This window comes from Postia placenta, assembly GCF_002117355.1.
Source record: "Postia placenta MAD-698-R-SB12 unplaced genomic scaffold POSPLAscaffold_7, whole genome shotgun sequence".
Classification (NCBI taxonomy): domain Eukaryota; kingdom Fungi; phylum Basidiomycota; class Agaricomycetes; order Polyporales; family Adustoporiaceae; genus Rhodonia; species Rhodonia placenta.
In genome coordinates, this window is record NW_020169838.1 from 983,154 (window position 1) to 994,356 (window position 11,203).

Consider the following 11,203-nt stretch of genomic DNA (forward strand, 5'->3'; position numbering starts at 1 on the left):
CTTTGCGGAGGACGATTTACATTGTAGCAAACCTTCACTGAGGTGAACGTCGGATGCCAATGCAAATACAGACACTCCTGTTCAACTGAAATCATACAATCGATTGCGACACCAAACAGTCTGCTAGGTTACAAGCTAACGATCCGAATCTTTGCAGAACATCTACGGCGTAGGGTATCTGAGACGCAACTGCGGAGAAAAGGCACATGCCTTGGAAGAAGGCTGCGATGCATCGAGGATGGGTATTTCGGGTATAAGGTATGTGGGTATATTGATGTGTGCGTGAAGGGCGTCTGAAGAAATCAATGCGAATAGAGTTCAGTGAGGAGTACCAAAGTGCAGAATCCCAAGACTTACGGAGGGAGGACTGAAACGAAGAGATCCAGAATCAAGGGAAGGAAAAGAAATCGCCTGGTAAGCATGCGTGTCTAGGTTCTTAGTGGTCGTTGTATCCACCAGAGTCGGCGTCGAGTCTCTCGGCGTCGAAACACTTCTCGGACCGGTCCCTCATATGTCGAATGAGCGCATCATTTCGCGAAAACCCACCGCCACAGATGGAGCATGGGAAGGGTTTTCGGCTTGTACTGGGCCTCAAAGGGCAGGAGAGGGCCATGTGTCGCTCGATATCATACCGTCTGATTGCCTTGTGTCCGCACTTGAGTAGGCAGGGATACTTCTTACGACCTGTGTTAGAGCACTTGGCTTTCTTCGCAGCGCAGGGTCTGTCGGCGCCGGCGTCGTCGGGCGCCTTCCGCTTCTGCTTGCGCAGCACCTGCTGCGTGGCCTGCTCGACATCGTTGGCAGCTTGCATTGGGAGGCGCTCTGATCGCTTGCTCATCGTCTTTGAACGCGTCTTGGTTCGCGCAAGAGCTGATGAGGAAGATGATCGAGGTTTCTTAGTGGCAGGTCGGACCGCAGTGGCAACGTGATTGTCGTTGCCAGTGGTGTGTACGTCGACGGCCTCGATGTAGCGACTATGGTGGTTGTTGTTGAAAAAACCGCCCGCGATGCCGGTGATACCGGCATTTGGTACGCTTTCTTCGTATTCGGTGTTTGTCTTTGTCCGCGCTCCCGCAGGGAGGCCAGACGAGACCAAGCTGGGTACGCGATGTGTACCTGAGCCTGATGGTGACGTGCAAGCCGCCATTGCGCGGCGGCTCGACACGACAACCCGTTCGTTCCACATGGTATATCGCTGTGTAGATGGTCCGGAGGTTGGTGAGGACCACAGCGGCGCAGGCGAGACTGTCCCACGCATCACAGGACTTGGTGTTTGTGCTAGCCCAAGCGTAGAGCTGGGCATGCCTGATAATCACGAGATAAGAACTTGGCCTAGCAGCTATATATATGACCACTTACCCTCCAAATATGCCCAGATATCTTCGTCAGCCTGGTTACCCTCGCGGATAAATTCACAGCCATGGACTTCACTGGGCGAGGTGACAGTCGGAAATGAGGCCGTTGGCATGTACATGGGGTACGGCATCCCTGACGTTGGTCGTGAGTATGGCCAATCGTGCTCTCTGAGCGACGATGAACAGTGAGGACTGTTCTGGATCGAGGTATAGTTGACCTCGGGGCATACGAACTGTTTCGGAGTGTCAACGGAGACATTGAACAGGATGTGATCTGACATACCTGATCCCACTCCTGATGACTTTGTTCATAGGCTGGGCGAGAGTAGGACAATTGCGAGAGGATGAGACTCGGTGGCGTCGGTGGCGAAGGATATGGGAAAGCGGGAGGTGACCCATATAGTTGGGAGTCGTCGAGGTGTGCGAAGGGCTGGGTTCTCTGTTGGTAATGCATGGTTGTGCGATAAGTGGTGAATGATACACGATGTGGGGTGAATTGCTCACGTCGCTCGCTTTATGACCAGGGAGACATGTCCATAAGCGCCCGGTAAGCGCTCACGTTGTCGGAGCAAGTGCCTTCCATTATCATGCTTGGAACCCCGCGCACAGCCAGATCAGCGGTATGTGGACTTCTTCAGAGTCGACAAAACCACCGACAGCTGATAAATGCAGACTAATTGGACAGAATAGACTGGTTGCCAGGCAGTGGGCCTGTTATTGTGGCGGCGCGGAGAACAAGACAAACCGTAAAAGGTGTTTCTCTCCCAGGAAACAGCTCTAGGACCCTCTGATTGACCACTGCGCACGCTATGTCCTGCGTGTGCGGCTCAGCTTCTCGGGCCCAAGCGTGTCGATGTCATTACGCGGAGCAGGCATCGCACTGATGCTCGTACCTTTTAACAGACCGCCCATCTCATTGACCTACGCGGAAATAGCTCAAGATTCCGACATGCACCGGCCAGCTCGACCCGCTAGACCCCGCTCTCTCCCAGCACGAGGCGTGTGGTGGACTCTCAGGGCTGAGACTTGCGTCTGATTTGGTGGCGTGCGAGTGCTGACTAGAGGGTCCTCACTACCTGCGTCGTTAAAGTATGCATACAGATTTGGATGGGTGGGTTGCTCTGCCTGTCACTTGGGATGAAGTCGTTAAACCCAGTGCTTCCAGCCCCAAACTTGCAATTTGTTTGAATCAATTGGCACATTTTGGAGCAGGAGCATTTTGTAGATTGGATACACGCCTTCTGTATCTCTTGTCTGATTGGGAAGTGATTCACTGAGATACATTATACATGTCGCATGTGTTCACAGTTCAGATAAGGCTTGGGTTGTCTGCCGCTCCCCGTGGAAGTCGTAGCGTGTCGAAACTCGGAATGAGATGTTTCAATCTTTCGTGGATAAATGCCGTCCAGACATGGCTGAATCGTAAGTATCAGTGCGAGCATTCTCGTATGCTGCACGCGGCTACCAGCGGCTATCAGACGATGCCGATCAAGCATATCCTTTTTGGGAAAGAACAATACCGCTAAAATACATAAAAGGCGGGTCCGCCAGCTCAGAGTCTTTCACAAACTTCCATGTCGCTGGATGCGACCGCGACAGGGCGAAAGCCGCGATGCTCACACCACACAGGCCGCCTCGCGCAGCATTCTCTGTGAGCGGGCTAAGGTCTGAGAATTCTAGTCTCCCTCGATGAGCTCTAGCTGGGCTCGGTCTTGACGGACCGCAGCGGCGTACCAGACAACAACCGAAGACTGCATCGACGAGCTGGCGCTCACGCTCACACGGAGTCACTCGTCGATCCTGAAGACTCTAGTATAGACGAGGGAGCAGTGGATCACGCTGACAAGTGTGGGGGGTTTGGAATGGTCGCGGGGACTGGGCGGGTCGCTCTGCGGAGTGGTATGTGGTCGTCTCCATTGTTGTGTCCAGTCTCGTGTGCTCCTCTTCGGAGGGCACATGCTATTGACGATCGCGCACGGCGCGCAATGCGCGACGTGGGTGTAGCCTCGTATGAGGTTTGGACAAGGTGGATGATGGCCGCATGCGTTTCCCGTCCTTCAGTGCACTTCGCGGCTCGCTGTTATGACGTCTGTCGCTTGCGAAACTCGATTCAGACTACTCTTGTTCTGTCGCGATGTCGTCCGAGCATTGGGTCAATTTTTTCCTATCTTGCTCTTCGTGAGCAGCGCCGTTTTGCCCTTCGCAGGCTAATTGCTATGTCCAATGTATATACGCTCAATGTGATCCAAGCGAAACTCTTTTTTGTCTGCGGACAGCGACGATGTCGTCCTTGAGCAATAGTAGTAAGTTCCCACGGCTCTGCGTCCCTTGTTTTGAATCAAAACAGCAATGACCATGGCTTCCAATCCACAGCACAGGTGGAACGAGGATGCTTCGCATCATACGTTGCTTTTGACCAGGCGTAATGATGGACTTGCAGAATGATGATCGGCACGTATATCAGGATCTGGTGCACTGGTGTTCCAAGCTGGACAATCCTTGACGCCAGGATTGGCAGATGTGGGACCGTGTCCGGCGTCTAATATTGTCTGAAACTCGGAATTCTCAAGGCTGCGTGACCGCTCAAGTAAGGTTGCAGGGCGATCTAAAGGTTGCTTAGGTATTTTTTCACGACCCTTCGCAGCACCATAAGCTGCTGGCGTTGCGGCGAGTGAATGCTTCGGCGCCGAGTCTTTTCTCCCGTCGTGGTGTACAGTGGCGTGGTACTTCCTGCAGCAACTCGGATCAGACGTGGAACAAAGTAAGCAGACTCATATTTTAGCGAACGCCGTATACGCACTATCACAGGTAAGGTAAGTTCATTGATATTGGTAAGAGAAACGCCATCGATGAACTTATGATGAACTGACTCAGCACGGTACTGAGATAGATAAGAGACTAGGCCTAGCAATCCCCGAGACTAGCGCGAGCAATAACGTGTATTCCTCCGCACTTTTCTTCTCTCCCGAGCCCAATGTCTTCTGCAGTCGTACCTAAGCTCTTTCAGCCAACCAGAGTGGGATCATACACTCTGTCCCACCGGGTAGTACTAGCACCTCTTACCCGATGTCGTGCGAACAAGGCGCATGTACATGGTGATCTAGCAGTAGAATACTACGCACAGCGCGCATCCGTGCCCGGTACGCTGCTGATTACGGAGGCCACTTTTATTGCCGCCAAAGCAGGAGGGTACGATTATGTTCCAGGTATCTGGAACGACGAACAAGTCGCGGCCTGGAGACGCGTACGTCAACTGCACTGTCTATTCGCTGTGCTAAAAATGTACACTTGCTGCGTCAGGTTACGGACGCCGTTCATGCCAACGGATCCCGTATCTTCTGCCAACTGTGGGCCCTCGGCAGGGCTGCGACTCCCTCTGTACTAGCGAAGGATGGCTTTGATGTCCACTCTGCATCTGACATCCCCATAGGCGACGGGAAGGCAAAGCCCCGCCCATTGACCGTCCCAGGTTGGCATTCTGCAATCCTGTCACTGATCGAGTCTCACTCACTCAAACCAATCGATATAGAAATTGAGGAATACATTCAGCTGTACACCACGGCTGCAATCAACTCCATTCGCGCGGGCTTTGACGGCGTCGAGGTGCACGGGGCGAACGGCTATCTCATCGACCAGTTCCTCCAGGACGTGAGCAACAAGCGTACAGATGAATACGGCGGCTCTGTAGAGAATCGCTGCCGCTTCGGGCTTGACGTCATCAACTCTGTGGTGAACGCTGTCGGTGCTACCAAAGTTGGCATCCGTCTGAGCCCTTGGGGGGATTTCCAGAGTGGGCCTCCACATTTGCAACCATGCGATCTCCCCTTGCTGACGCACTCTGTCAGGCATGCGAATGGAAGACCCGAAACCCACGTTCTCTTACTTTGTGTCGCGTATTGCCGAATCGCACCCCGAGTTCGCGTATGTGCACCTCGTTGAGCCGCGTGTCTCAGGCGGCACGGACCGCACGGTGCTTGCGCACGAGGTATGTCCGCCGGGTCCTTTTCCACACAACGCTGACCTTTTATTCAGTCGAACGACTTCCTGCGCACGATTTGGGCGCCGCGTCTGCTCATTTCAGCCGGGGGCTTCACGCGAGACACGGCATTAGAGGCGTCCGAGAAGACCGGCGAACTAGTCGCATTCGGCAGGTTGTTCATCTCCAATGTTAGCGCTGAGTTAGTCATTGCTATTGGGACCAGACGCTGATATGAATTCATGTAGCCCGATTTGCCGCTGCGTCTCGCGAAGAACCTGCCCATAGTCAGAGGTGATCGCAACACATACTACGTGCCCGACTCACCAAAAGGATACACCGACTATCCCTTCGTAGACGATGCGGCCGCAAGGCTGTAGACTAGAATTCTGGTTGTTGTATGGAATACCAAGATGAAACATAGTTCAGTCGTGCTGCACCTCGTCTTCGCGGCTGTGAGTTTGTTAATCACATCTCCTGACGAGAACTTTCATCCGTGAACAGTATTAAGCGCCACAGTAGCTAGCGATTGAGACCGAGATTTATAATTAGAGACACTTGTGATCTCAATGTAAGGCAACAATAATGCAAGCCTCTGGAAACAATGTATGGTACTGGCCACAATGGCGAGGGGGGCTGATCACGTTCAAGGGGAGAGAGAATCCAAAGGAGCAAAATGTGTGGACCAGCCGCTACAAAGGTGAGACAGTCGGTACAAAGGAGACCAATGCAACCCAGATGATGACGAGACTCACATATGAGCAAGGGGGGGGGGCCACATCGCCGACACGCTGTCCAATGCTTAGATTATGGCTAGCCACCTACTGCTGCCTACCCCCATCTGTATTCTCTGAAGATTTCATCTCTTCAAACTGCAGTGATCCGCCTCCCTCTTCCGCCAATTGGGTTTCCGTAGTGCGTTCGGGTGCCTGTTCCGAGATTGAAGGCAGTGAAGCTGTCGAACGAGAGGAAACAGCAGCCGGATGGCACACCGCCTGCTCGGCTTCTGATCTGAAGTCTCGGGTCAGTCAAAGGCAGGAGAGGTGGGAGGTTGGGAGAGTGTACAAGGGCAGCTCATGATCCGAGCTAGGGATTCGACTTCTTTCCTCAGGTGAGCACTGGGACAACGGCTCGGGTCTACTTGCGTGGTCAGTTCGAACAATTGAGTTGCATGACAGCCTCGTACGTGTAGAACATCTGACCGTTCCCGGGGACTCCGGGCCCGAGTAGATTTAGAGGGTTGTAGTCCATCTCGGAAGGTATCGATGATTGGGATCAAAACTTTGGGGAAGTTCGCGAAAGAGTTGACGGCAGAGACACAAAGAAACGTGACGATGGCCTTTTTATATCTTCACAATGGCCACGATCTGAACGTCAAGCTGTAGGAGGTGCCACAAGCCTTTTGTCGGTAGAATCGTAGCCGGCCGCCTATGCCATTGATACAATAACTTATCCGTGCCTCTCGTCGACGCTTGGAACAAAGCGCGCCACCACAGTCTTGAGCCGCGGCGTGGTCAGCAAGGGCCACAGCGCGAACGCCGAGTGAACAGCAGCCGACGCCCGGAGTCGAAAGGCCTCCGGAATGGGATTTGATGTGACGACGACGAATGCATTATGAACGTACCTGATGTTTCTTACGATATACAAGCAGCCAACATACGGCCCGAACAGCCTGGGGCTGGCAAAGAATACCTTCAAGGCAGACCGAGGGATATGGTTAGCATACAGTCGCGGCATCCAACAAGTGCCGTGGACTGAATCATCAAGTCTAGCATGGCCCTAGTTGCCATCATTGAATTTTGTTACTGTGGCGTCCGAGTCGATCCATCTAGCAAAAACAATCTCGCAGCCAAGCCAGAAGGGAAATGTTTTGCTTGCTGCTGATCCATCGCATCCCAGTGCGCGGACCACCTAACAAAGTAAAAGATCGCCATACCCAGGCATGCCCCACCGGCGACGCCCACCATCCTGTTCCCTCCCGCTCCCGCTCGCAGCCGCGATCCTGGCCAGAACCTCCGCCCACGCCTTCGTACAGGCTGTATGGCTTCTCGGGGACACGCATGTCGCCCTTCTTCTCGCGCGCCCGGTAGCCCGTGGCAAGCAGCGCGAGGTGCGCCGCGCGTGCGAGCCAGTACCCGGCGGGCTCCTGGACGCTGTCGACGACGGCAAGCAGCGCGTAGACGCTGCCTGCCACGCCGTGGCAGAGCCCCACGCCCTTCCGGAGCAGGCCGCGCGTGTAGACAAGCTCGCCGCCGCGCTGAAGCGCAGCGACGATGCTGTCTGTCGTAGTCGACGAGACAGCCAGCTTGGAAGACGTGGAAGCGCGTGTGAGCAGCGTTGACAGGAGTATGAGCACTCCGGGGGCGCCGTGACACCATCTGCGTCGTTTGTTGTTAGCCTCGAGTTATAGCAGGTTCGCAGAGACTGACTGTACGAGCGCGTCTCCGTCCTCCACGCTCACGCGTTTGGCCGTCCTGCTGGTCGCCGCGCCGCCTGCTGCGTAGTGCATGTGGCGGCTCGCCTTGGTTGGCCAGTTTCCCAACGGCTCCTGTATCGCGAGCAGCCACTCGACGGTGCCCGTGATGTCGGACCAATACGGGGCGATGATGTGCGCCGGCGCACATATCAACACCTGCAGGATGCCAGCTATATGCATCGATGACTCAGCGCCCCTGTCCACGCGCGACGGTGCATGGGTACCAACCCACGCCATGAGCAGCACCGAGATACCTCTTGCCATGCCAGCTCCACATCAGCCGGGGCGCCCTCTGCTGGGTTTCGGCATCGAGCTCCTCTGCGTAGATGCTTGCGCCGAGCCACCCGCGCCTCACGATATCGCCCACGAGCGCCTGGAGATTCTCGTCGGAGTAGAGCTGCGAGACGCCCCACAAGAGCGGGTCATTTGTGTCCTCAAGGTCTCCGAGCGGCGCAGGAAAGGAGAGCTCCGATCGGAGCCACAGAAGGGCGTACAGCAGGCCGGCACGCCCGTAGAGCACCTCGGACCCGCCGTCGTCGCGCGGCTCGCTGAGCGCAGCCTGTATAGCACTGACGATGATGCGGACGCAGTCATCAAGGAGCTCTTTCTCGGCGGGCTTGATGGGATCCTCGACATAGTCACGGATCCAGTTTGCAAGGATGAGTGCAGCTTGGCCGACAGTGGTTTCGAGAAAAGAGACCTTTGAACCTGCTCTCGGAATGGATAAATCTGATTCTGATAAAGAGCTGAATTGCGGGGAGGGCAGCTCTACATCCGGCACGAGGGAAGACAGCCTCAGGTCCATGAGGACAGTACCTAGACAAGAGAACGAAGTGAAGGAGACCATGGTAGTCGAATGCTATAACATACCTGCTATGCCGGTGTATACACCAGGCGCTCGCGTTCTGTGCCTATGGACACGCTGAGCACCTGCGATCAGGGCATCCTGAATGTCGACTCTCAGCGCCTGGAGGTTTGTCGGCGGCTGGTTCGAATGGGGAATGTAGCGATGTGTTGCCATCTGCAAAGAGTAGGGCTCAGGCGTGAAAGGAGTTCAGAATGGCTGGCCTTTCTGACCTATGTCACGAGATGAGATGCTTCCATTGGCAGTGAGCGCGAACGAACGTTCTGGGCAAACTGACGTCAGACGGACTGGTGTGCACACCTGATGTCTGAATATTGCTCCTCACCAGCACTAAGAGCGTGGGCACGGCACCAGCGCTATTTATCGCCTGTACTCGGCCTTACGATAAAGCCGACACAGGCTGATATGGGCTTCTGTGCGCGCTCGTAGTTGGCCCTCTCGCAAAGGCCAAATATCACGTATCGACAAGATACCATCTTACAGACCACGGTTTCACCTCTTCACATAGTGAAAGTTGTTGTTGGCACTGGTAGCGAACGTGCCTCCCGAGAGCCCCCCATCATCCAGCTGAGAGACAGCCAGTTGTATAAGTCGAGATGGGCGAGTGACGTTGCACTTGCCACGAAATCCTGAATTTGACTGGAAAGTGACGCCGACGCCGACGTGATTGATTGACGCCTGGCGCCTGTCCCGCGTCGCGTTCAGTGACGTCAAGCAGCAAATCCGACCTGGAATCGTCAGCTCACAACACATCTGTATGATCTGTGCATGTGAGTATGCGCACATCTATGCCTCTCATAGCTTTTCAAGCAAGTCGACGTGTTCCACCTACGTCGGCGAGATCAGCATATCTTGCACGACCCTTCACATCGCCCGCTCTGAAACCTCCCTTCCTTCAGCCGATTACGAATGCCGGGGGAGGGGGTTCAAGTTTGCCGCGCCCGTGCGGCGTGGGCGTACCACCTACTAGTAGCGCCACAAAGGTACCAAGTATCACTCTGCATGCATTTACCTCTCGCTGCAGCTGATTCTGCCCATATATGCGTCACATACTGGCTATACATGTCTGAGACATCGCAGTCTAGGTGAGTTCTACCTCCGACCCTTCTGCTGCGGTGCTCTATCTCCATGCTACATGCTCATATTCTTGTGTTCGTTGTATGCGCCCATACGGTCCTCCAAGGGCATTTCCTACTCTCCCTCTCTTCGCATGTGTGCGCATTCTCTTCTGTCATCCATGTCATTGTCACTCATGGTTCGTTGTATTTGCGCCCATGTATTGACTCTATCCGCTTACAGCTGACGTCGTTACTGAACAGGAAGTGCCGATGTCATAAATTGATTGACTTGATCGCCTGCTAATCAGCATCTTACACCCTCATAACCCGTGCAGCCTTCCAATCAATCATCTAGCAGCTGATTAGGTGGCTGCCTGCTAAATCCGCATGCTGTATAGCATCTGCCGAGAGCGTCCCCCTTCGGACCTGTCACTCGGAGCTTCGCGATGTGAGCTGACATTGATTGTGTGCCAAGCCGCCCACTATGGCATGGGATCACAGTCAAGCAACGCCTGATTTCATCCGCAAGCTGCGTCTGTGGCTCAAGTATTAGTGCCAGCCGTGCCTTAAGGTCTTGTCCGCCTTCACATCCACAAACATGCTACTGTCTATCCGACGACATCCGGCCCCGCGGTGGGAGCGTCGTCTGTTTGATCGACCTTTCAGGTGGTTCTCCGCTTGTCCCCGACGGGTCGGGTACCCGAGGGGAAGCGAACCACATGCGTTCATGATCAACTAAGCTCAGTAATGGAGAACACCCCCACAGAACTACGACTCTGTGCTATTTATATCCTGGTCTATTTTTTGCTGATCCCTCTTACTGGCTACAAAAAGCGTTGACGACGGGCAACGCAACCGACGTCAGACAGGGAAGACGAGAGGAGCTCGAATTGAATTCAGCGATTGAGTTCTTGTACATATGCATGCATATCAAGCTTGGTGACGGCGGTGGCGGCCGCTCCAAGAATAGAGAGCTCAATAGATCAGACGCTCCGCTGTGGGATAACCCTGAGCATCATGGCGCCACTCGCATGCTGAACGCCAAGCCGACGCCCGAGCAGCCTCTTTGGGAAGTGCATCGGGACCGAGAGAAACCCAGGCGAATCCAGGAAGGCTGAGACGACGGCGAGACTGGGCTTCGGAGGTCTTGGGACAGCAGTCGCTAGCGAGAATTGATGGCGGAGCGTTGGTGAGACTCTCGGGGCAACTCGGCGGCAAACAATCGTGGGTGACCGCGTGTTCCGTATAAGGCGGCATACCGGCAAAACACTGTCACATCGCCCGTTTTGTCACTCGTTCCTTCTCCTTCCAACCACCCTCAAACCCTCCGCGTAACCGCGTCTTTGCTCCGTCCTCCACACTCCTTTTCAACGCTCTCAGGACGCGCTCCTCGTCTTTCCTCGTAGACGCATTACTTCCCCGTAATTCTCTCGGTCTACACTAAACGGACTGGTCACGCACGCACACGACTCC

General features: G+C 54.6%; 5 protein-coding genes across 5 annotated transcripts; 2 read left to right on the forward strand and 3 right to left on the reverse strand.

Moving 5' to 3' along the window:
• Positions 1 to 436: 436 nt before the first annotated feature.
• POSPLADRAFT_1143467 (hypothetical protein) lies at positions 437 to 1,809 on the reverse strand (the record flags this gene model as incomplete). The annotated part of the gene is made up of 3 exons (XM_024485566.1): positions 437 to 1,305; positions 1,360 to 1,588; positions 1,639 to 1,809. The coding sequence occupies 3 exons, from the start codon at positions 1,807 to 1,809 to the stop codon at positions 437 to 439; spliced, it is 1,269 nt and encodes a 422-aa protein (XP_024338973.1).
• Positions 1,810 to 1,900: 91 nt separating this feature from the next.
• POSPLADRAFT_1039965 (hypothetical protein) lies at positions 1,901 to 2,667 on the reverse strand. Its single transcript, XM_024477636.1, has 4 exons — positions 2,521 to 2,667; positions 2,187 to 2,466; positions 2,028 to 2,108; positions 1,901 to 1,975 (listed from the first exon to the last, which is right to left on the reverse strand). Exons 1-2 carry the CDS (start codon positions 2,637 to 2,639, stop codon positions 2,292 to 2,294), a joined length of 294 nt encoding a protein of 97 aa, XP_024338974.1. The 5' UTR covers positions 2,640 to 2,667; the 3' UTR covers positions 1,901 to 1,975; positions 2,028 to 2,108; positions 2,187 to 2,291.
• A 1,662-nt stretch (positions 2,668 to 4,329) lies between these two features.
• On the forward strand, positions 4,330 to 5,711 carry POSPLADRAFT_1143134 (hypothetical protein; the record flags this gene model as incomplete). The annotated part of the gene is made up of 6 exons (XM_024485517.1): positions 4,330 to 4,599; positions 4,656 to 4,824; positions 4,885 to 5,145; positions 5,201 to 5,340; positions 5,388 to 5,522; positions 5,580 to 5,711. The coding sequence occupies 6 exons, from the start codon at positions 4,330 to 4,332 to the stop codon at positions 5,709 to 5,711; spliced, it is 1,107 nt and encodes a 368-aa protein (XP_024338975.1).
• Positions 5,712 to 5,916: 205 nt separating this feature from the next.
• On the forward strand, positions 5,917 to 6,561 carry POSPLADRAFT_1033861 (hypothetical protein; the record flags this gene model as incomplete). Its single annotated transcript, XM_024476966.1, has 4 exons — positions 5,917 to 6,031; positions 6,149 to 6,354; positions 6,443 to 6,479; positions 6,524 to 6,561. 4 exons carry the CDS (start codon positions 5,917 to 5,919, stop codon positions 6,559 to 6,561), a joined length of 396 nt encoding a protein of 131 aa, XP_024338976.1.
• A 549-nt stretch (positions 6,562 to 7,110) lies between these two features.
• POSPLADRAFT_1142909 (hypothetical protein) lies at positions 7,111 to 8,654 on the reverse strand (the record flags this gene model as incomplete). Its single annotated transcript, XM_024485488.1, has 4 exons — positions 7,111 to 7,242; positions 7,268 to 7,709; positions 7,761 to 7,963; positions 8,040 to 8,654. 4 exons carry the CDS (start codon positions 8,652 to 8,654, stop codon positions 7,111 to 7,113), a joined length of 1,392 nt encoding a protein of 463 aa, XP_024338977.1.
• Positions 8,655 to 11,203: the final 2,549 nt, after the last annotated feature.